The sequence below is a fragment of the Salmo trutta genome, chromosome 15 (assembly GCF_901001165.1).
Source record: "Salmo trutta chromosome 15, fSalTru1.1, whole genome shotgun sequence".
Taxonomy (NCBI): Eukaryota; Metazoa; Chordata; class Actinopteri; order Salmoniformes; family Salmonidae; genus Salmo; species Salmo trutta.
The window spans coordinates 57,603,670-57,629,791 of record NC_042971.1 but is presented as its reverse complement, the minus strand read 5'-3'; the positions used below and the strand labels follow the sequence as shown (position 1 = coordinate 57,629,791).

The 26,122-nt window shown below is 43.7% G+C and overlaps 1 protein-coding gene across 1 annotated transcript in view; it reads left to right on the top strand.

Annotated features, from left to right (window-relative positions):
* The first annotated feature begins 2,688 nt into the window (after positions 1-2,688).
* Positions 2,689-26,122, top strand: part of LOC115149436 (endoplasmic reticulum metallopeptidase 1) — a 54,465-nt gene continuing 31,031 nt past the window's right edge. Inside the window, exons 1-9 of the mRNA XM_029692289.1 lie at positions 2,689-3,058; positions 4,931-5,235; positions 9,014-9,141; positions 9,574-9,679; positions 14,980-15,126; positions 15,326-15,418; positions 21,759-21,971; positions 22,447-22,570; positions 22,872-22,968. Coding sequence (XP_029548149.1) covers positions 2,784-3,058; positions 4,931-5,235; positions 9,014-9,141; positions 9,574-9,679; positions 14,980-15,126; positions 15,326-15,418; positions 21,759-21,971; positions 22,447-22,570; positions 22,872-22,968 — 1,488 coding nt within the window. The 5' untranslated portion in view covers positions 2,689-2,783. The remainder of the gene's footprint in view (positions 3,059-4,930; positions 5,236-9,013; positions 9,142-9,573; positions 9,680-14,979; positions 15,127-15,325; positions 15,419-21,758; positions 21,972-22,446; positions 22,571-22,871; positions 22,969-26,122) is intronic.

The following is a 26,122-nucleotide window of genomic DNA, read 5'->3' as shown; positions in this document are numbered from 1 at the left end:
TTCTTTCTTTTCTCTCCAAAACTCTTGAGCGTGACGTCCTTGGCCAGCTCTCTTGCTATCTCTCTCAGAATGACCTTCTTGATCCAAATCAGTCAGGTTTCAAGACTGGTCATTCAACTGAGCATGCTCTTCTCTGTGTCACGGAGGCTCTCCGCACTGCTAAAGCTAACTCTCTCTCCTCTGCTCTCATCCTTCTAGACCTATCTGCTGCCTTTGATTCTGTGAACCATCAGATCCTCCTCTCCACCCTCTCCGAGTTGGGCATCTCCGGTGCGGCTCACTCTTGGATTCCGTCCTACCTGACAGGTCGCTCCTACCAGGTGGCGTGGCGAGAATCCGTCTCCGCACCACGTGCTCTCACCACTGGTGTCCCCCAGGGCTCAGTTCTAGGCCCTCTCCTATTCTCACTATACACCAAGTCACTTGGCTCTGTCATATCCTCACATAGTCTCTCCTATCATTGCTACTCAGACGACACACAATTAATCTTCTCCTTTCCCCCTTCTGATAACCAGGTGGCAAATCGCATCTCTGCATGTCTGGCAGACATATCAGTGTAGATGACGGATCACCACCTCAAGCTGAACCTCGGCAAGACGGAGCTGCTCTTCCTCCCGGGCAAGGACTGCCCGTTCCATGATCTCGCCATCATGGTTTACAACTCCATTGTGTCCTCCTCCCAGAGTGCTAACAGCCTTGGCGTGACCCTGGACAACACCCTGTCGTTCTCCGCTAACATCAAGGCGGTGACCCGATCCTGTAGATTCATGCTCTACAACATTCGCAGAGTACGACCCTGCCTCACACAGGAAGCGGCGCAGGTCCTAATCCAGGCACTTGTCATCTCCCGTCTGGATTACTGCAACTCGCTGTTGGCGGGGCTCCCTGCGTGTGCCATTAAACCCCTACAACTCATCCAGAACGCCGCAGCCCGTCTGGTGTTCAACCTTCCCAAGTTCTCTCACGTCACCCCGCTCCTCCGCACACTCCACTGGCTTCCAGTTGAAGCTCGCATCTGCTACAAGACCATGGTGCTTGCCTACGGAGCTGTGAGGGGAACGGCACCTCCGTACCTTCAGGCTCTGATCAGTCCCTACACCCAAACAAGGGCACTGCGTTCATCCACCTCTGGCCTGCTCGCCTCCCTACCTCTGCGGAAGCACAGTTCCCGCTCAGCCCAGTCAAAACTGTTCGGTGCTCTGGCACCCCAATGGTGGAACAAGCTTCCTCACGACGCCAGGACAGCGGAGTCAATCACCACCTTCCGGAGACACCTGAAACCCCACCTCTTTAAGGAATACCTGGGATAGGATTAAGTAATCCTTCTAACACCCCCCCCCCCCTCATTTAGCGTCTGCTAAATGACGTAAATGTAAATGTAAATGTAAGGTGGAATCGAATCAAGTTGTAGAAACATGATCAATAGAAACAGGATTCACCTGACCTCAATTTCAAATCTCATTGCAAAGGGTCTGAATACTTATGTAAATAAGGTATTTCTGTTTTTATTTTTAATAAATGATTAAAAAAATGTCTAAAAACCTGTTTTCACTCTGTCATTATGGGGTATTGGGAGTAGATTGATGAGGAAAAAATGTCATTTAATACATTTTAGAAGAAGGCTGTAACATAACAAAAATGGGTCTGAATGCTTTCCGAATTGTTACCTTTCCTGCCTAGCCTCCAGACCATAGTCGGAGCGGTTCAGGGGAGCCTTTACTTGATAGCTCCAGAGCCAGAGAAATGTACGGACGCTCTGGACCATAGAGAGGAGGAGGAAGAGTCACGATCTGTTGCGACCATTCTAGCCAATGAGAAGGCAGACACACGTGTGAACAACAGACACCGACTAGTTAGTTATCTCAGCCACAAAGTCAAAATTGGCTATATGGTAAAAATTCATGAAAACAAACATTTAGTTTTTGGTCTTAATTTAAGTTTAGCGTTAGGTACAAAATTAGCAGTGTGGTTAAGGTTAGGTTTACAATAACATTTGTGGCTGATGTAATTAGTGACGACCAGGCACAACTCCGATAGGTGCATTCTTAAATTCACTCTAGTTATCTACTCCGACATCAGAGCACTCTTGTCTGAGTGTGGCAAAGCACAGAGTAACTGTTGAATTTACGAACACGCAACACCCATTGAATATGATCGGCGTCAGAAAAAAATAAAGTATTGCCAGCAGCACAGTTACAGTCACTAAAACTCTAGATGAAAACAGCCTAACCTGCTCTGTTGGGCCTAGAGTGAGGTGTTCTCTCATTTGTGTTGAGCAGTAGCTTGCAAGCTAGTCAATTTTAGCCAATTAGTTTGGGTGCTTGACTGCCATTGTGTGGTCAGAGCGCTCGGATCATCCCTACTCCTTTACCAACAGACAATTTTTACAACTCTCTGAATTTAGGAACGACCCAGAGCACTCTGGAGGCAATTTACGAACGCACCCAGTGGTTTTTCTCAATGTAGCCGGGGTGTAAACGTGTCCTACTTATATCAGTACACTCATAACAACCTAATCATTAGGAACTTATATTCGAAGAAATAAGTCATAAAAGGTTTTGTTAACCAAATTCGACACTCATTGAGCTCTATACAAAACACGTTAGGTGAGCGAAAAAACTCCACCTGCTGGAGATTTTGGCATCAGTTATCTCTCTCGCTTCGCCTTTTCCCCTCTGCTTGTAGTGAGAGAAGTTTGTCCCTCTTCGTGATCTGTCGGGTGTTCCAGAAGCGACGGTTGCTGGTGTGTTGGACGTTCCTATATATGTGTACTAGTGGCAAAGATGGAGAGGGACACCACTATTAGGAGAATCAAATCCTTATACGGGGCGCAAAACAATGTATCGGAAAATAAGAATGACTCTCAGGATCAACGTGGAATCAACGGCTGCAGTGAAGTAAAAAAGAAACCTGAAGTGAACTTGTACCTGCTACACGAAGGCGTCGGAGTGGCACTGGTGACTGTATTTATTCTGGTGCTGTGGGGAGTCGTTCATTTATCGTTACAGCAGCTAGTCATTGGAAAATCTACTGGCGAGTTCAATGCTATCAGGGCAAGGTAAATCTTGATACTGTTGTCAATTAAATTGTAGATAGCTATATTCTCAACAAGTTGCATAAATAGAATCTCTGTTATTAGCCTAACGTTACTTCTTCCATTGCGATCACTTCCAGTTTGCAATACGGCGTTAACGACCCCCGGTGTGAGAGAACCGTTCCTCTAGTTGGTTACCTCAGAGTTGGTTCCACCTAGCTACGCTACAAGCCATTGGTACTAGTTGTCATTGTAGGTAACCCAGGTATCGCTAGGGTGTAGGTAACCCAGGTGTCGCTAGGGTGTAGGTAACCCAGGTGTCGCTAGGGTGTAGCTAACCCAGGTGTCGCTAGGGTGTAGGTAACCCAGGTGTCGTTAGGGTGTAGCTAACCCAGGTGTCGCTAGGGTGTAGGTAACCCAGGTGTCGTTAGGGTGTAGGTAACCCAGGTGTCGCTAGGGTGTAGGTAACCCAGGTGTCGTTAGGGTGTAGGTAACCCAGGTGTCGCTAGGGTGTAGCTAACCCAGGTGTCGCTAGGGTGTAGGTAACCCAGGTGTCGCTAGGGTGTAGCTAACGGTCGGAGGGAGTGGCGTGGGAAATATAAAATAATCCTTCGCCATTGTTTCTTGACAGTTTTTTTTTTTTCGCTGACATAGTCTGTCTGAACATGTCAATAGTGAAGAAATATCAGACACAAATACACCAATTATCCTCTACATTTGAATAATTGTAGCATACCACCATTTTCTGAGGGAACTACTTATTTAATTTCCTACTTTCCCGTAATAAACATATACAAGGCTGCTTTTCAGTTAATCAGAGAGCAGTTGGATGCTTATTTGATAAAATCCTATATGACACCACTAGGTAGAGAGATGTAGACATAAGCCTGATGAATGTGTCAGATGGGACACACAGTAGGTGATATAATCTGAGGGCAACCCTAAAGCTAACATACAGGAAAGAAAACCACCTGGAGTCATTAAGGACACTACAGTCTACCTAGACCTAGCCACACAGTCCATGTCGACTTCCTCCTCTCTTTAGTGGAGGAAGGGGTGGGGACAATGTATATTAGCCTTATGAAAGTGTCAAATAATGTGACACCTACGTAATCTGAGGGCATCTGGAGTCATTTGGATTTTACACTCTAGTTGATCTAGCCACAGCCATACAGTCCATGGGGACTTCTTCCTGTTTTTAGTGGCGTAAGGGAAGTGGTAGTCTGGTTCCAGATCTGTTTGTGCTGTATTTCCAACTCCTGTGATGACAAAACTGTTTGGCTCCTTGACAATGACCGTTGGCATGACAGCTCAAACAGATTTGGGACCAGGCTAGGGAAGGGGTGGGGTTGAGTGTCTACATAGGCTACCTCAATGTAAAACTACCACATGGGCACTGTGGAGTGTCAAATGACCTACAGCCTTATTGGTGTGGCTCTTATTGTAGCTGCCAGAATTTTTGCAAACCGAAAAAGCAGAAAGGAAACAGGAAAGGCTTTGTCTCTAAAAAAAAAACGACTAAACAGGCTCTACAGTAGGATATTTACAGTACTGATATGACTAGGCCAACAGTACGGGATGACAGAAGTCATATCCCACTTCAACACATTGCCATGATGCCTCGCAATGATTTAACTCTTCTAATATTATTATGCACAACAAAACGTAACATACGTCAGGTCAAAAGGGATGATAATATTAGGTCTAGCCTACATTTAGAAGTTGTTACGTTATGCTTGCTGAAAGCAAAGCACAACTTTAGAAACTGTTCATACTTATTAAAATGACTTTATCAAAATGATTTGAAATGAAACTTGATAGAAACTGCAGATGTAGTCGGTCTTTAACACGTCTCACCTGATTTGCTGACTCACTCCCTGCATGCCTTTCTACCAGGAAGCACCTGGAGCGTATCACCAGCGTCGGTCCCCGTCCCACGGGCAGCCCGGAGAATGAGGTCTTAACGGTAAACTTCCTGCTAGAGCAGATTGAGCACATTAAGGCCGACAGCGCCTCAGGACCCAACTCTGTCACTGTGGATGTCCAGCGACCCACAGGCTCCTTCAGCATCGACTTCCTGGGAGGGTTCACCTCCTACTACGACCGGGTCAGCAACATTGCTGTCCGCCTGGAGCCCAAGGCTGGGGCTCAGCACCTCATGCTGGCCAACTGCCACTTTGACTCTGTGGCCAACAGTCCAGGTACAATACAACACAACCAATTAGTCTTTATTATATCTTAGGGTTTATTATTCATCACTCCCAGGACACCATACACACACACACAACCATATTCTGACAACCTTTTGGACTTCGGTGGGATTTTATTTCCGGCTGTTTGGCCACTCAACGTTTTTTCTGGAGGCAAGACGAATTTCGGAGCTGAAGTCTACGCCCCTTCGTTGGTGATTGGTCAACAGTAAAGATTCTTCAATAAAGTATTTATCATTCTACGAGGTGACTAGTCATTTTCATGCACATTTTTTCATTGAGAAATACTGCACCAAACATCTTAGTTAGATGTAAAAATTGTGCGACAAAGATCTCTTCTGGCAAAAAACGTCAAAGTTAATGACAGATTGCCTGAGTTATCTTAGATTCATTCTGACTATTCTGAAGAAGTGTATACTGGCTACGGTGTTTCAAATTGGACAAACAGTACCATTGCCGCTTTTTTTCCCTCATTTTTCAAGTGACGGTCTTTTAAGGGATTACGGCAATGCGCCAGCCGAATTGAAGCATGCTGACACCTTTACTTTCCATTAAATGTAGTTACAGAGGACAAAACAGGCTGCAACTTACAATCCAACATGGTGCAAACCAAGAATAGTTTCAGACTGAATCTCAGATTAAGACTACATACAATTCTCCAACTATAATTCATTCCCCATAACCCCTGAAGAGAAATGAATGTTCTCTAAAGTCTGAACATTAAGTTCTGTACCTTTAAACCAGGAAATTGATACCAGAAGAGGTGGTTAAATACATTGGATGGGGAGCAAGAAAATAAACAACCCAGGCATTGGCATGTTTCCTTCCTCCCTGGCTTCCACATACTCTCAGACAGAGGAAGCTAGATTCAGGAATTCAAAATATGCACATTGTGGAAGAAAAAAAAAAACAGAAGAAAGAATTACCACATGCATTGTCCTATGTGATGGGTGTTCTCTGTGCTCAAGCAATGCCCAATGGGGAAGTGTGTGTGTGAACAGGGAGGAAGCAACGGTCACCTGTTGGCTCTGTTTAACGCACACACACACACACACACATATGAGCCTGTGCACTCACATAGACATACGCTGTCGATATAACATACTACACGCGCACGCACACACACACACACACACACACACACACACACACACACATTTCTGAGGGTAACAAGACTACTGTGTTTTGACAACATTAGTTGTGGCACGTCACTCGAGTCTATCTGGTTCAGACTGAACAGGCCGCCGTGTCTCTGGCTCCTCCCCTGACCGGCCTGCCCGCTACGCAGGGCTGGATCATATGATTCTTTCTGCCTCTCCCTCTTATTGTGTCTTTTACTCTCCCTCTCTCCCTCTCGCTCCCTCCCTTCTTACTCAATGTGTCAATGTGAGTCATTTGAAGATCTACTGTAGCAGCCTATATATATCGCATATCATTGAGTAGAGATATTCCCATACTAAGTATAGCCTAAGCTCCAAGTCAATAGCGTTCCTAGGCCTATAATAAATACCATCCTCCTCAGTCCCTGATTAGCTGCTGTAGTTGTTGGGGGTTTCAGGGTTTCAGTAAAAAACATTGGCCTGGTTAGTACTCATAGTTGGCCTTGAGCGCGTGTTGTTTCTACCTTCATAAGAAAGAGAACCTGCTCGACAGGAAATCTCTAGGCAGGTCTCGAATTCTTGTTTCCTTTCAATGTTTTTCTTTCCTAATATAAACTCAGCAAAAAAAGAAACGTCTTCTCACTGTCAACTGCGTTTATTTTCAGCAAACTTAACATGTGTAAATATTTGTATGAACATAACAAGATTCAACAACTGAGACATAAACTGAACAAGTTCCACAGACATGTGACTAACAGAAATGGAATAATGTGTCCCTGAACAAAGGGGGGGGGTCAAAAGTAACAGTCAGTATCTGGTGTGGCCACCAGCTGCATTAAGTACTGCAGCGCATCTCCTCCTCATGGACATGGCAGAACACTGACATTCCTGTCTTGCAGGAAATCCCACACAGAACGAGCAGTATGACTGGTGGCATTGTCATGCTGGAGGGTCATGTCAGGATGAACCTGCAGGAAGGGTACCACATGAGGGAGGAGGATGTCTTCCCTGTAACGCACAGCTTTGAGATTGTCTGCAATGACAACAAGCTCAGTCCGATGATGCTGTGACACACTGCCCCAGACCATGACGGACCATCTACCTCCAAATCGATCCCGTTCCAAAGTACAGGCCTCGGTGTAACACTCATTCCTTCAACGATAAACATGAATCCGACCATCACCCCTGGTGAGACAAAACTGCGACTTGTCAGTGAAGAGCACTTTTTGCCAGTCCTGTCTGGTCCAGCGACGGTGGGTTTGTGCCCATATGCAATGTTGCTGGTGATGTCTAGTGAGGACCTGCCATACAACAAGCCTACAAGCCCTCAGTCCAGCCTCTCTCAGCCTATTGTGGACAGTCTGAGCACTGATGGAGGGATTGTGCGTTCCTGGTGTAATTCGGGCAGTTGTTGTTGCCATCCTGTACTTGTCCCGCAGGTGTGATGTTCAGATGTACCGATTCTGTGCAGGTGTTACACATGGTCTGCCACTGCGAGGACGATCAGCTGTCCATCCCGTCTCCCTGTAGTGCTGTCTTAGGCGTCTCACAGTATGGACGTTGCAATTTATTGCCCTGGCCACATCCGCAGTCCTCATGCCTCCTTGCAGCATGCCTAAGGCACATTCATGCAGATGAGCAGGGACCCTGGGAATCTTTCTTTTGGTGTTTTTCAGAGTCAGTAGAAAAGCCTCTTTAGTGTCCTAAGTTTTCATAACTGTGACCTTAATTGCCTACCGTCTGTAAGCTGTTAGTGTCTTAACGACCGTTCCAAAGGTGAATGTTCATGAATTCTTTATGGTTCATTGAACAAGCATGGGAAACAGTGTTTAAACCCTTTACAATAAAGATCTGTGAAGTTATTTGGATTTTTATGAATTATCTTTGGAAGACAGGGTCCTGAAAAAGGGACGAGTTTAGAATACCGGACTGTCAACAACAATATTGCACTGCAGGAGGAGACAGTGGCTAACACAACAGCCACAATTAACCGTGGAGAGATTTCCTACTGATAGTGGTGGAATGGGGCTGGCCTAGTGGGGCAGAAAGTGGAATTCCATCCTCCTTTTGATGCGTCTAGTGAAATTTCACCTTGCTTTTGTGTTTTTATTAGACGGGGATAGCTTTAGAGTAGAACAGTAGAAGGAGACAGAGAAGAGCGTTAGTGGCTAGACCGGCACCGCTGCACCTTGCACCCTGCCGGGTAATATGTGCTCCTGAGTCAACAGCTCCAACCACTGAACCAGCCTGGCATGAGAGGGGCCTTTTACCCTCAGTGCAGCAGTATAGGGACACGGGGCTGAAGGAGGCAGTAGATTGTCTGATGAACAGTTCTAAAAGCCTAAGTAGACTTAAAGTGGTTAGGGTACTGTTGATCTCAGTGTGTAGCTTGTCTGATGGTTAGGGTACTGTTGATCTCACTGTGTAGCTTGTCTGATGGTTAGGTAGTAAGTGATTACTGTTGCTCCCACTGTGTGATTATGCAATCAGCCCTCCAGGCAGGAATTTCAGCAGGGCATTGTCTCACACACACACACACACACACACACACTAATCTCGCTCACCAATATTCAGAGACACACCCATATAGTTTTATGAGACCACACACACAGTGTTACTGTGCCAGCCTTCCTCAGTCTCTGACCCCATGTAACCTGTGTGTGTGACAGGTGCAAGTGACGATGCAGTGAGCTGTGCGGTGATGTTGGAGGTGCTCCACTCCCTGGCCAACCTCTCCACACCTCTACGACACGGGGTTGTGTTCCTCTTCAATGGAGCTGAGGAGAATGTGCTGCAGGTGAGAGAGACCCTGGGGGACACTAGTGAACACTGGACAGAGAGAGACCCTGGGGGACACTAGTGAACACTGGACAGAGAGAGACACTGGGGGACACTAGTGAACACTGGACAGAGAGAGAGAGACACTGGGGGACACTAGTGAACACTGGACAGAGAGAGAGACACTGGGGGACACTAGTGAACACTGGACAGAGAGAGAGAGACACTGGGGGACACTAGTGAACACTGGACAGGATGTTAGGAGGTCAACTAAGAAGTTCACACAATCACATATTGAGTGAACATATGTTTTCAGCCAGAATCATAAATGCTATTCCTCTTGTGTAAGGGTTGCTTGTTCTTGTAAAATGATATTAAATTACATAATATGGAATGTGTTATTTAAAAAAAAAAATATATATATTTAAACCTCTTCTCCCCACCACCCCAGGCGAGTCATGGTTTCATCACTCAGCATCCCTGGGCCAAGCAGGTCCGAGCCTTCATCAACCTGGAGGCTGCAGGGGTGGGTGGCAAAGAGGTGGTGTTTCAGACAGGTAGGTGGAGACACACACTCACACTCACACTCACACACGCACAGGTGGTAGGTGGAGGCAGTGGGGGTGGGTGGACAAAGAATTTGTGTTTTCTAAGTAGAAGGTGCCCCCTACACCACAGATCTGGGATCAGATTAGCCTACTCCCAAACCTTGACCAGGAGAAGAAATACAGTAGTATCTGATCCTAGATATGTGGGTTAGGGGCAACTTCTACCTACTCTGTGTTTTAGACCAGTGATTGGACCTGGATCCAGGCCAATGGAACATATTTATTTAGGTGTCTGTGTCAGCAGCTGAACAAATCTTCCTGGCCCTCAGGGAACGGAATAGAGCTGTCATACAGGAACACCTGGCAGAATGCAAATAGCCCCCAGCAATGTCAGCTTGAGGTGTGTCAGGAAAATCAATTCACTGGCTGGCTGCTGTTGTAAATGTGAATATCTTATGCTTGGAATTGACCCCAATTAGTCGACTGGTCAGTAGTTTGGTCGTTAGGCGATTGTTTTAGTCGAGCAGTAACATATATATATATATATATATATATATATATATATATACATGCGCCCATCTCAGTGAACTAATCCATTGCGGAGGCCTAGACTAAAAGACAATTTATGCTTGATCTGAAAATGTGGTCGGAGGCTCCATATGGAGGGTGGGACGCAATTGCGGAGCCTCCAGAGACCAAATGGAGCTCCATACCACATCGCCATGCTCCTCCCAACTGTTACAACAATGTGGAGGGTCTGTATAGCTCTGCATTGACCTGATTGGTTGACTGTAGGTGGGGGCGGTACATCCTGTAGAAAACACAAAAACTCACTTCCTTGACAACAGCTTTGCACTGCTCAGCGAGAAGTGTGAATGCCCTGATTTCTGCAGAGGCCGTATCACCGTAAATGCTGCACGGCCAATGCAGACGTCAGATTAACCATGTAGTACCCAGATGCACAATACACTGCTCTCTCCAGAACGCGCTCTCTCTCTCCAGAACGCGCCCTCTCTCCAGAACGCGCCCTCTCTCCAGAACGCGCCCTCTCTCTCCAGAACGCGCCCTCTCTCTCCAGAACGCGCCCTCTCTCTCCAGAACGCGCCCTCTCTCTCCAGAACGCGCCCTCTCTCTCCAGAACGCGCCCTCTCTCTCCAGAACGCGCCCTCTCTCTCCAGAACGCGCCCTCTCTCTCCAGAACGCGCCCTCTCTCTCCAGAACGCGCCCTCTCTCTCCAGAACGCGCCCTCTCTCTCCAGAACGCGCCCTCTCTCTCCAGAACGCGCTCTCTCTCTCCAGAACGCGCGCTCTCTCTCCTGCCAATTTGTGCACATTCATTGTTTCATAACTTCATTGTGTGAATTGTTTGCGTTTGATTGTTAGTCTATCAATTCCCCATTTACATATATCACCAGTAGTACATTTAATATTAATTCCTATAATTTCTAATCTACAATGTTTGTTACTTTGTTTCTGGTCATTTATTTTAATGCATTGAATATTATTATTCCAGTCTTACCATTCTCATTGTCGGAGTGGACACATTGTTTGCAGAGCGCACAACCTATGCTGCTACACTTGAGAAACAAGTTTTGGTTTATTTCATTCCATTTATGAGTTTTGTCAGTTTAGTCATTGTCTTTTATTGGAGTGCTCCTGTCAGTGTTGAGTAAGGACGCACAACTGATTACGGATAGGCCTATAGGCTACCTGGCCTGCGTGCAAATGTTGGCATATAAGTGTGTTTCTGATTGGCTTAATGCACCACCACTAATGACCTGTGGAGATTCTCAAAGTAATGTTTTCTTCACCTCAAACGGCAAGCAAACAAAGTCAGTTTTAACATCCATTGAGAATGACAATAGTTCCTCAATGTATTTGAAAAATCTTTCCAGCTCTCTCCCTTTCGATAACAACTCAGCATGAAAGGGAAAAATGTTATGCTCTGATTCAGTGGAACATAAAATAGGCCTACCTGATTATGTAAATAGCCTACAGCTGTGTCTGTCCTGAGCTCACTGGTGTGGAGAAACTCTGAGGGCCCAAAGTATTTTATACAATGTTGCAAGTTAACTAGCTCAAGCCTCAGGCCAGACTCAAGTTAGCTAGCTCAAGCCTCAGGCCAGACCCAAGTTAATAGTTGATACAATGTTTCAAGTTTGTTGCAGACAGACCATGAGTAGCCAATTTGATTTATAGGATATTTATATTAAAATCAGGATGTTTTCTACCTGCAGGCTGCAATGTTTTTATTTGTTGGCTTTATGTAGGCTATTTTTATATAATTAGCAAAGGCAATAGAAGTAACTTTTTAGGTTTGTATCATTTTCATTTAGATTTGGATATAATTTTGATTAACCACATGACAATGATTTTGAGATATGAAGATGTTATTATAAATTTAACCTCTCTAGGGCAGGTGGCACCAAATCGTCCCACCTACGTAACAGCCAGTTGAATCCTGTGGCGCGATATTCAAATACCTTAGAAATGCTATTACTTCAATTTCTCAAACATATTACTATTTTACAGCATTTTAAAGACAAGACTCTCGTTAATCTAACCACACTGTCCGATTTCAAAAAGGCTTTACAACGAAAGCAAAACATTAGATTATGTCAGCAGAGTACCCAGCCAGAAATAATCAGACACCCATTTTTCAAGCTAGCATATAATGTCACAAAAACCCAGAAGACAGCTAAATGCAGCACTAACCTTTGATGATCTTCATCAGATGACACACCTAGGACATTATGTTATACAATACATGCATGTTTTGTTCAATCAAGTTCATATTTATATCAAAAACCAGCTTTTTACATTAGCATGTGACGTTCAGAACTAGCATACCCCCCGCAAACTTCCGGCGAATTTACTAACAATTTACTAAATTACTCACGATAAACGTTCACAAAAAGCATAAATAATTTTAAGAATTATAGATACAGAACTCCTCTATGCACTCGATATGTCCGATTTTAAAATAGCTTTTCGGTAAAAGCACATTTTGCAATATTCTAAGTAGATAGCCCGGCATCACAGGGCTAGCTATTTAGACACCCAGCAAGTTTAGGTTTAGCCTTCACCAAACTCCGATTTACTATTAGAAAAGTTTGATTACCTTTCCTGTTCTTCGTCAGAATGCACTCCCAGGACTTCTACTTCAAAAACAAATGTTGGTTTGGTCCCAAATAATCCATAGTTATGTTCCAACAGCGGCGTTTTGTTCGTGCGTTCAAGACACTATCCGAATGGTAAATAAGGGTCATGCGCACGGCGCATTTCGTGACAAAAGATTTCTAAATATTTCATTACTGTACTTCGAAGCATGTCAACCGCTGTTTAAAATCAATTTTTATGCCATTTTTCTCGTAAAAAAGCGATAATATTCCGACCGGGAATCTGCAATTAGGTAAACAGACGAAAGAAAATACAGCATGGGGTCGACTCGGGCACGCGCCTAAGCCCTTTGCCAAGTGGCCGATCAGAGGACAAAGGCGATAATGTGTTTCAGCCTGGGGCTGCCTCGATATCGTTCAGCTTTTTCCCGGGCTCTGAGAGCCTATGGGAGCCGTAGGAAGTGTCACGTTACAGCTAAGATCCTAAATGTTCAATAAACAGAGCCAAGAACAACAACACCTTGTCAGACAGGCCACTTCCTGCATGAAATCTTCTCAGGTTTTTGCCTGCCATATGAGTTCTGTTATACTCACAGACACCATTCAAACAGTTTTAGAAACTTTAGGGTGTTTTCTATCCAAAGCCAATAATTATATGCATATTCTAGTTACTGGGCAGGAGTAGTAACCAGATTAAATCGGGTACGTTTTTTTATCCGGCCGTGTAAATACTGCCCCCTAGCCCTAACAGGTTTTAAATGAAACTGTTCCATGAAAATGTGCATATGAAAACCATAACTGTCATGCAGATCGGTAGAAATGGTAAGTTAAATTGGCATTCCACATGAGAAAGGTTGCTGACTTCTCGTGTAGCCTTTTACCGGCAACTTCAGGAGAGTAATGGCAGAATCTGTGAAAGCCAGCAGGAGGAGGATGGTCGGGTTAAAGTTTTTTTTCTTTCTCTAGATCTCTGACTCCCTCTTCAGTCATTTATGTGTTATTTAATCCAACAGTGAGTTTAAAACATCAGACAAGCTCGATGCATATAGTTAATTTTATTAAAACACATGGGGTGTTGCTAATAAATCGAAAAATATACATTAAAAAAGAACAGACTACTTTCGGTCTACCAAGATTTTGTTTAGTCGGGGACTGCCCTAATTCTTTAAAGCAGCCTTTCTTAAAGTATGGGTCGCGGACCTGTTAATAGTGGGTCGCGAAGTGTCATAGTTAATATATAATTATTTAATGAATTGGTGGAATTGATTTGTTCAAGTGCAACTGTGCTCACTGTTCAATGCGATCTCTGTTTAGCAGCTGTATCTCAGCTCAGTTTGGCAGCTGTGCAAGTGGGAGGAAGATGCGTGTGCTTTGTCGTTTACCAGATCTTTTTTCTGCAGTTTTCCTGAAGATCACTCCGCGACCCACACGCTGCAGCTCTGTCGTTCAGCAGCAGATGATGTGCTGTCAGCCACTGACTTGTTATTCCCACTCGCCATCACTTACCGCTGTCATCAAATGGACTCAAGCTAGCCACAAGTTCTGACTGAGCTCAATCGTCATGAAACGCAAATACAGCGATGAGTTTCTCTCTCTTGGTTTTGTACAAACTTTGAGAAATAACGAGTATCACCCGCAATGTGTTTTGTGCGGAATTAGCGGAATGGTATCAAACATATGGTTTCCAGGTGTTTGGTGCCATTCCATTCTTTCTGTTCCAGCCATTATTATGAGCCGTCCTCCCATCAGCAGCCTCCTGTGGTTCTGTTATACATCTGTGTGATGTGATCAGTTTTTTTCCAGTTCAGAATGAAAATGATTTATTGTATTTTAACAGCTACAGTTCCAACCTAGACAGATATTAAGAGTGTTTTTAATGGGGAAAATAAACATGAATAGATATTTATATGGGTATTTCAGTTATTTGTTTTTGTCTATATTGCATTTGTTTTAGGCATAACACAATGAAATGTACCAATATTTACATATAGCTGCATATGTTCCTAAGCTTGGGTCCCAGGAAAACACAGTTTCTCATTTGGGTCCCAGGCTGAAAAAGTTTAAGAACCACTGCTTTAAAGGGTGGACTCTATGTACAAGTTTAAAGTGATGGTTTCACATCTTTTACGAGTCCCTCCTCTCTTGGCTCTCCTTCATTGACACACACACACACACACACACACACACACAGGTCCTGAGAACCCCTGGTTGGTCCAGGCCTATGTCCATGCTGCCAAACATCCCTTTGCCTCGGTGGTGGGACAGGAAGTCTTCCAGAGCGGTGTGATCCCATCTGACACGGACTTCCGCATCTACAGGGATTTTGGAAACATTCCAGGTAGGGTAAAACTTCTGCCTTCTTAGATCTCCTGCCTATCCGACTGCCTTCACTTTATTTAATGGTTGTCTGAGCTCATCCTTTAGTGTGTTTCTCATTAGCCTCTAGATGAACAGTTCATTTCCATTCCCCCTAGCTGAGCATTGTTAATCTCACTGACCTGACCCTCTTGTCCCTCTGTGTGTGTGTGTGTGTGTAGGAATTGATTTGGCCTTCATTGAGAACGGTTTCCTCTACCACACCAAGTACGACACATCCGACAGAATACTGACTGACTCCATCCAGAGGGCAGGTAAGTTCTATGGGCCCCATAGCGGTGCTTCTTCCGTTATGAACAGAGAATGTTGTCTGTGTGTGGGAAGTGGGCTCCAATCTGAGGCTGGAGGTGATGCATGTCTCTCTGGGAGTCTGAGGAGACTTCTACCATGGTGTTTGGCTAGCTCAACTCAGGTCCTTGTTAGTGCTGTAGGCTACACTCGGCTCAGGCCGCCAGACAGACAGATCTGCTGTAGGCTACGGTCAGCTCAGGCCGCCAGACAGACAGCTCTGCTGTAGGCTACGCTCAGCTCAGCTCAGACGGAGACAAAACACTACTTACCTCATTATCACCAATGAAGTTCACTTACTCACATCATGGTGCCAATACTTTCGTACACACTGTGATGTGCAACATTATCCTATTTGTTATAATACAGCTTTAATGGCAGCAAGAGTCAATAGTTTTACAAATGACTCCAAACAACCGGACAATCGGACTGACTTTAGTACAGACAGACAACGTCTTTCTATTCCTCAGAGTCCACCTCAGATGAGCACTCATACCCATTACAGAGTGTTTTACCCTCCGTCTGCTCCCTCCTGCCCTCTCTCCCTCCCTCCTTCCCTCTCTCTCCATATCTCATTTATCAATGACAGCTCTACTGTACCGTAGGCTGTAGCTCACAACCTAGTCCTCAACGCAGCCCCTCTCTGCTCCCTACTCTTTCTCCACATTACATCCATTAATGAAAATAACTGCTCATACAAGCACTTAGCTCCCTGGTAGTGTAAACACAATCTGCTGTAGGCTGTAGCACACCTCACATTGCTCAACCTCTACCAACGGTCACTCTCCTCTAACCTTCACGCCAAGGTAGCTTAAACACCCTCCACTGTCTGTAGCACACATACTGCTCAACCAAGCACTTCTACTCTAACCTCTAACTACCAAGTAGCATAAACACCTCATACTGCTAACCCAAGCACTTCTACTCTAACCTCTAACTACCAGGTAGCATAAACACCTCATACTGCTAACCTCTAACTACCAGGTAGCATAAACACCTCATACTGCTAACCTCTAACTACCAGGTAGCATAAACACCTCATACTGCTAACCTCTAACTACCAGGTAGCATAAACACCTCATACTGCTAACCTCTAACTACCAGGTAGCATAAACACCTCATACTGCTAACCTCTAACTACCAGGTAGCATAAACACCACATACTGCTAACCTCTAACTACCAGGTAGCATAAACACCACATACTGCTAACCTCTAACTACCAGGTAGCATAAACACTACATACTGCTAACCTCTAACTACCAGGTAGCATAAACACCTCATACTGCTAACCTCTAACTACCAGGTAGCATAAACACCTCATACTGCTAACCTCTAACTACCAGGTAGCATAAACACCTCATACTGCTAACCTCTAACTACCAGGTAGCATAAACACCTCATACTGCTAACCTCTAACTACCAGGTAGCATAAACACCACATACTGCTAACCTCTAACTACCAGGTAGCATAAACACCACATACTGCTAACCTCTAACTACCAGGTAGCATAAACACTACATACTGCTAACCTCTAACTACCAGGTAGCATAAACACCACATACTGCTAACCTCTAACTACCAGGTAGAATAAACAAATCCACACATAAACAGTAGTGGGGGAAATAAAGTATCTAAAATAGAAGCAGCCCATCAAGACAGTCATGAAATATTACTAGCCTGAGGAGCTATTTTGAACAACATAGCAGTCTAACCCTGTATGGTGGAGAAAGAGTATATCTTAAAGCAGGGTTCCCTAATTGGCGCCCCGTAGGATTTATTTGGCTCCCCAAGTTTTCTGAGCAAATTTTTATTGTTGGACATAAGACTGTAAAAACACCGGCAAATGAGCTCCAAGTGATTTTAATTTTGGAAATGTCTCCCAAAGTATTCCCACGCATAAGAGATTCTGTATATTTGATTGTTTATAAATGTAAGCATAATTCTCCTAACCTGCTACGTTAAAATTCTCCTAACTTGCTGCGAGAAAGCACTTCGGTATTGAAGTGGCGTGAAGAGTATTTCCCCATATCTTAGAAGGTATTGGTCTGTCCACTACCACCATGATAAATGGACCAGGATCTGTTTTAGAAGTAATTCATCTTTATCCTCACATCTGGTCCAAAACTATATTCATACTCTCACTTCTGGTTGTAATCTGGTCCAAAACTACTGTAGATACATGCTGTTAGTTCTGGTTGTAATCTGGTTCAAAACTACTGTAGATACATGCTGTTAGTTCTGGTTGTAATCTGGTTCAAAACTATATTCATACTCTCACTTCTGGTTGTAATCTGGTCCAAAACTACTATAGATGCATGCTGTTAGTTCTGGTTGTAATCTGGTCCAAAACTACTATAGATGCATGCTGTTAGTTCTGGTTGTAATCTGGTCCAAAACTACTATAGATGCATGCTGTTAGTTCTGGTTGTAATCTGGTCCAACACTACTATAGATGCATGCTGTTAGTTCTGGTTGTAATCTGGTCCAACACTACTATAGATGCATGCTGTTAGTTCTGGTTGTAATCTGGTCCAAAACTACTGTAGATACATGCTGTTAGTTCTGGTTGTAATCTGGTCCAAAACTACTGTAGATGCATGCTGTTAGTTCTGGTTGTAATCTGGTCCAAAACTACTGTAGATGCATGCTGTTAGTTCTGGTTGTAATCTGGTCCAAAACTACTATAGATGCATGCTGTTAGTTCTGGTTGTAATCTGGTCCAAAACTACTATAGATGCATGCTGTTAGTTCTGGTTGTAATCTGGTCCAAAACTACTATAGATGCATGCTGTTAGTTCTGGTTGTAATCTGGTCCAAAACTACTATAGATGCATGCTGTTAGTTCTGGTTGTAATCTGGTCCAAAACTACTATAGATGCATGCTGTTAGTTCTGGTTGTAATCTGGTCCAAAACTACTATAGATGCATGCTGTTAGTTCTGGTTGTAATCTGGTCCAAAACTACTGTAGATGCATGCTGTTAGTTCTGGTTGTAATCTGGTCCAAAACTACTGTAGATGCATGCTGTTAGTTCTGGTTGTAATCTGGTCCAAAACTACTGTAGATGCATGCTGTTAGTTCTGGTTGTAATCTGGTCCAAAACTACTGTAGATAAGGTTGAAGTCAGAAGTTTACATACACTTAGGTTGGAGTCATTAAAACTCGTTTTTCAACCACTCCACAAATTTCTTGTTAACAATCTATAGTTTTGGCAAGTCGGTTAGGACATCTACTTTGTGAATGACACAAGTCATTTTTCCAACAATTGTTTACAGACAGATTATTTCACTTATAATTCACTGTATCACAATTCCACTGGGCCAGAAGTTTACATACACTAAGTTGACTCTGCCTTTAAACAGCTTGGAAAATTCCAGAAAATGATGTCATGGCTTTAGAAGCTTCTGATAGGCTAATTGACATAATTTGAGTCAATTGGAGGTGTACTTGTGGATGTATTTCAAGGCCTACCTTCAAACTCTCTCTTTGCTTCACATCATGGAAAAATCTAAAGAAATCAGCCAAGACCTCAGAAAAAAAATAGTTGACCCCCACAAGTCTGGTTCATCCTTGTGAGCAATTTCCAAATGCCTGAATGTACCATGTTCATCTGTACAAATGCAAGTATAAACACCATGGGACCACGCAGCCGTCATACCGCTCAGGAAAGGAACGCGTTCTGTCTCCTAGAGATGAATGTACTTTGGTGTGAAAAGTGCAAATCAATTCCAGAACAAGCGCAAAGGACCTTGTGAAGATGCTGGAGGAAACGGGTACAAAAGTATCTATACCCACAGTAAAACGAGTCCTATATCGACATAACCTGAAAGGCCGCTCAGCAAGGAAGAAGCCACTGCTCTAAAACCGCCATTAAAAAAAGCCAGACCACGGTTTGTAACTGCACATGGGGACGAAGATCGTACTTTTTGGAGAAATGTCCTCTGGTCTGATGAAGGAAAAAAATAGAACTGTTTGGCCATAATGACCATAGTTATGTTTGGAGGAAAAGGGGTGGCCAAAGAACACCATGTAAGCCAAAGAACACCATCCCAACTGTGAAGCATGAGGATGGCAGGCAGCATCATGTTGTGGGGGTGCTTTGCTGCAGGAGGGACTGGTGCACTTCACAAAATAGATGGCATCATGAGGTAGGAAAATTATGTGAATATATTGAAGCAACATCTCAAGACATCAGTCAGGAAGTTAAAGCTTGGTTGCAAATGGGTCTTCCAAATGGACAATGACCCCAAGCATACTTCCAAAGTTATGGCTTAAGGACAACAAAGTCAAGGTATTGGAGTAGCCATCACAAAGCCCTGACCTCAATCCTATAGAAAATGTGTGGGCAGAACTGAAAAAGCGTGTGCGAGCAAGGAGGCCTACAAACCTGACTGTTACACCAGCTCTGTCAGGAGGAATGGGCCAAAATTCACCCAACTTATTGTGGGAAGCTTGTGGAAGGCTACCTGAAACGTTTGACCCAAGTTAAACAATTTAAAGGCAATGCTACCAAACACTCAATTAGTGTATGTAAACTTCTGACCCACTGGGAATGTGACGAAAGAAATAAAAGCTGAAATAAATAATTCTCTCTACTATTATTCTGACATTTCACATTCTTAAAATAATGTGGTGATCCTAACTGACCTAAGACAGACAGGGAATTTTTACTAGGATTAAATGGCAGGAATTGTGAAACTGAGTTTAAATGTATTTGGCTAAGGTGTATGTAAACTTCTGACTTCAATTGTGCATGCTGTTAGTTCTGGTTGTAATCTGGTTCAAAACTGCTATAGATAAATGCTCTTAGTTCTGGTTCAAAACTAGATGCAAATCACTTATACCTTCGTTAATTTGTAGTGTATTTCTTAATCTCCGACTGGGTGGAGGGAATTAGTGAAACTCTCTAAGAACATCAAATAATTTCAGTATAACAAGGCCTAGTTTCCCCCAACCCAGAGGACCAGCCAAGCTAGCCTGCTTAAACCAGACTGAAAGCTGTGGCTCACCACTGTTTCAGTTTAAACATAGCTAAGTCAGTTTGGATTCCAGGCTACCAGGCAGCCAATGTCCAAATGAAAGCAATGCTTTATGTTTGCGTTGTGGCGGCAGAACGGACTCCGTGGAGATATCAAACGGAACACTGGAACAATGGAGCTTTGTGCAAGGCTGGCCATTTTACCAGGCTAGGCTGCTGTTTACTTAGTTTTGTGTTTTCAAGCGAACAGAGAGGGGGAGACGCACTAGCAGTATACCAGACCTTGGTTCAGTTACTATTGGAAATCTTTCAAATACTTTAAGCATTTGCTCTAGTCTAGATTACCATGGAGTGCCAGATGTGTGCGATTTGCTGTTTTGGACATTTCTATTGGTCCATTTAAGCCAGGCAAGCTCAATCAAGCACAGACAAAGCTTTTAAATAATTTAGTATATTATTTGAACCCAGCTCTGCAGCATACTGAGATCATTCATAACCCACCGACAGCAGGGGACATCACAGACAGGCAGCACAACTGACCCAGCCCTAAATCTAATCACAACGCACTAACGCTATGCTAGACTAACACAATACGTTTATGTATCCCTGCCTTTTGTGTTCTATTTGTTTAGGGATTGATGTTCTGTTGGCATAGAATGCAGCACATTCACGTATTTCATCCTCCCACTTGTCCCTTTGTCTGTCTGTTGTTGGTTTAATGATTGATACATTGCATTGTTTGTTTAGAAAATGCTTCTATTGAAGACAGTTGCTCTACTCGGAATATCAGTGAATCGCTGCAGCTATTCAGGCTAAAGGGCACAGCCACAATATAATCTAGCTGGGATTTGATCGGACAAACCCTCTCATCTATTGGGGCGGCAGGTAGCCTGGTGGTTAGAGCGTTGGACTGGTAACCGAAAGGTTGCAAGATCGAATCCCCGAGCTGACAAGTTAAAAATCTGTCGTTCTGCCCCTGAATAAGGCAGTTGACCCACTGTTCCTGGGCCGTCATCAAAAATAAGAATTTGTTCTTAACTGACTTGCCTAGTTAAATAAAGGTAAAATAAATCATGTCCATGGATATTAATAACTGTTAGGCCAAAGAGCTTTTAGACTGAATGTCAAATGTAACAGTTTTTTAGAAATGCCTTCTCAATCTCATCATAAACTATGTTTTTAGCAGCTAATGGCAATCTCTAATAAATACAAATTCTACCTTAAATCTCATCTGGAAGAGAGGCCCGTTTTGTACCCAATTTACACCAGTGGGTTCAATAAATCAAATTTTACTTCACTTTACTTCACCTCGTTCCCATATCCCTAGGTGACAACATCCTGGCGGTACTGAAGCACCTGGTGATGTCTGAGGAGCTGGCGGACTCGTCGGAGTATCGTCATGGCAACATGGTGTTCTTCGACCTGCTTGGCATGGTGGTGGTGGCGTACCCGGCCCGCGTTGGTACCATCATCAACTACATGACTGCCATGGCAACGTTCCTCTACCTATTTAAGAAGTGCTCCCATCCCAGTAATGTGGGTAAGTGACATCATGAGCATAGATTGCGATTTATAATGGACTGTTTTTGGATGGCGCAAACAACAGGTGTCAGGTGTCCTCAACTTTGGTCTAATAATTTTCCCATAATTGCTACCATGGTTATGCTTTTCATATTTCTTCTGTAAGAAACCTTTCTATTTAGCACTATCCATATAGGCCCATTCCCACGAGTGTAAAGGGTTTATGTGTTTGAGCAGAGCAGGATGGGTTTGGTAATGTGGGGGACCTTTATTGGTTATTTTCCTCTAAAGTGTGTTAAAGGATTAATGACTATTTGTGTACAACAGAATTGGGGTAAATTCCATTTTAATTCAGGAAGTAAACTGAAATTCTAATTCTAATGTACATTTTCCTCATTGGCTTTCTACGGGGGAAAATATAATTTCAGTTTACTTCCTGAATTGACCATCCCTGCCTAGCTGTGTACTGTATGTCCCTTTCTCTCAATTCCCAGGAGGACGTTACATGAAGGAGCTGGCCTACGCCACGGCCGTGGTCATCCTCAGCTGGTTGGTCACTCTGCTGACAGTGCTCATCATAGCCTTGGTTGTGTCGCTGACAGGACGATCCATGTTCTGGTATTAACACCTGAAACACACATTTTCTTCAGGAAATGTACATTTTCTAGTTTATTTAGACCACATTTATTTCACCATTTAGACATAAATAACAAATGTCCAGAGTATAACAAGAGAAGATGTATGGAAGTAGATGTATCCAATCAATCTTTTTTCTGTGTGTTTATATTGGATCGCCCCTACCACACACTTTAGAGGACAACTTTATTATTTTAACAATATAGAATATTGTCATTACTTATAGAAGTATAAGGCATATCATTTTGCATTAATATAGTTTTTTCCCCCCGTTGTCCTCTAGGTACAACGACTTCTATACATGCATCTTTATGTACGGTTCTGCTGCCACTGGGACGATGGTCCTGATCCACACACTGGCCAAGAACCTCTACTACGGGGTGAGCTGTGTGTGTCTGTGTGTGTTACTGGTGCATGGGTCAGTTGTTTGTTCACTCGCCCGCAATTGCTAATAACCCATCCACAACCACCCGACTACATGTAATAATGTGACAACCTGAGGCCCACACCTAACCCTCTAGCTGTAGGCTAGTCCGAGACAGCAGAACCATTTTTTTTGAAAGGGGGTGAAGGATTTTTTGTTGTTGCCTGATTTTAGATATATTTCTGCTTATAATTTCCAACATTTTGGTAGACTATTTGTTAATCAACTTGTCTATAATTAGATACATGAAGCTTCTCTTCTGTCATACAATGCATTTGGGAAAGTATTCAGACTGCTTCCCTTTTTCCACATTTTAATATGCTACAGCCTTATTCCACAGTTGACAGTGCACGTCAGAGCAAAAACCAAGCCATGAGGTGGAAGGAATTGTCCGTAGAGCTCCGAGACAGGATTGTGTCGAGGCACAGATCTGGGGAAGGCTACCAAGAACATAATATACGAAAGATTCTTCCTAGAGCTGGCCGCCTGCCAAACTGAAGAAATCGGGAGAGAAGGGACTTGGTCAGGGAGGTGACCAAGAACCCGATGGTCACTCTGATAGAACTCCAGAGTTCCTCTGTGGAGATGGAGAAACTTCCAGAAGGACAACCATCTCTGCAGCACTCCACCAATCAGGTCTTTATGGTAGAGTGGCCAGACGGAAACCACTCCTCAGTGCACATGACAGCCCGCTTGGAGTTTGCCAAAAGGCATCTAAAGACTCTCAGACCATGAGAAACAAGATTCTCTGGTCTGATGAAACCAAGATCAAAGTCTTTGGCCTGAATGCCAAGCGTCACGTCTGGAGGAAACCTGGCACCATCCCTACGGTGAAGCATGGTGGTGGCAGCATCATGCTGTGGGGATGTTTTTCAGTGGCAGGGACTGGGAGACTAGTCAGGATCGAGGGAAAGATGAACGGAGCAAAGTACAGAGAGATCCTTGATGAAAACCTGCTCCAGAGTGCTCATGACCTCAGACTGGGGCAAAGGTTCACCTTCCAACAGGACAATGACCCTGGGGCAAGTTTCTGAATGTCCTTGAGTGGCCCAGCCAGAGCTTGGACTTGAACCTGATCAAACATCTCTGGAGAGACATGAAAATAGCTGTGCAGCAACGCTCCCCATCCAACCTGACAGAGCTTGAGAGGATCTGCAGAGAAGAATGGGAGGAACCTTACAAACACAGGTGTAGCGTCATACCCAAGAAGACTTGAGTCTGTTATCGCTGCCAAAGGTGCTTCAACAAAGTACTGAGTTAAAGGTCTGAGTACTTATGTAATATTTATAAATACCTGTTTTTGCTTTGTCATTATGGGGTATTGTGTGTAGATTGATGAGGGGGAAAACAATTTAATCAATTTTAGAATAAGGCTGTAACGTAACAAAATGTGGAAAAAGTCAAGGGGTCTGAATACTTTCCGATTGGACTGTATGTTTCCCTAGAACAGCTATTCCCAAACTGGGGTATGTTCAATGCAGTCGGGGATACACCAAATAAAAATGTGATAAACAATTTCAAACAGTCCATTTAGATTTTCCAATGGGGCTATACATTTGGGTGATGTTTTTTTCTCACCTTAGCCTCGTTTCACTGCCAAAAATACCATCTAGTGTTCAGCGAAATAACAACACAATGTCAAATACAGGTAGCCTAGTCAAATAATTAACATCCAATCACATTAACCGTTACTCTCCCGCGGGAATTCCACTAACGGTCAGAATGTAGCCAAACGTAGTTGCTGCTTATTCCGTTTCCTCAAAAATTGATAAATGGTTAAAAACAGTTAGGCCTGCGTCGATAGAGACACATACCAGCTCTACTGGTAGTACTGCTACTACCAGCAGTACTACACCTGTACCTGTCGACGACACAAGTTGTTCTGCTTCCACGAGCACATCCAATGCTAGCATCAGTAATTCTACATGTGTTGTTAGCCAAGCTAGCATGGACACTGACAGTTGTGAATCTGATGCAGCCGAAGAGCTACTGCCCCCATACATGGATTTGGGGTTCACTTATATTGGGAGTAGTGTCTTTCCTCAGCCACAGTGTGTTATATGTGCAAAAGTACTCTCACAACTCAATGAAACCTTCACTCTTGCGCAGACATTTAGAAACGAAACATGCCAGTTTGAAAAATAAGCCCCAGGAGTTTATTGAGTGAGAATTAAGACGACTTTCCAGTAGTAAGACGTATAAAAGCAACAGATACCATTAATAAGACGGGGCTGGAAGCGTCTTATATGGTGATCTACTGAGTGGCTAGGACAGGCAAACCCCATACTATTGTGGAGGACTTAATTCTTCCTGCTGCTATCGATATGGCTGGGACAATGCTGGGGGAAAAAGACACAAACTATATAGACAATGCCTTCATCAAACAACACTGTTTCACGACACATCAGTGTCATGGCAGGAGATGTTTTGAAACAATTACTGCTTTGCATACAAGCCAGTGAATTCTATGCGTTACAGCTGGATGAGTCAACAGACGTGGCGGGCCTGGCACAGCTCCTGGTATATGTCTGTTACGTTTATGGGGGGTCAATTAAGGAAGACTTCCTCTTCTGGAAACCAGGATAACAGGAAAGAATTGGGGGGGGGGGGCTTACAATGATGTCAAAACATTTGACAGTGCGCTGACCCTGGTGCTAGAGGGGCTACGCAGCTGGTTGTTGAATGTTTGAAGGGGTACAGGACAATAAAAAGTTTGTGAACCACTGCCCTAAAAGACGAAATCGATAGAATGAATGCTTCAATCTAATTGACATTGGTAAAGTTTTCTGTCATTTCTGCTTCTTTCTCAGAGCAAAGACGTTTAGGGATCGGGGAGGAAATGCAATAGCAAAAAAAAAAAGGAATGATTTTTGAAGGACATCAGATTGACCGGTTGTACGGAAATAGAAGGCTGTGTAAACGCACCAACATGTTTCTGATAAGATTTCAGTTCTGCTTGGATGCATATTTAATGTGGTTGAAATACTATCAGCTTTTATGATGCTGATAAATATAGCACCTCTACAGACGGTATCTAACTGACCATTCATGTTCTCTCAAGATACTGAAATAAATCATATTTCTCTACTCCTGTTTCTGAGTAAAAATGT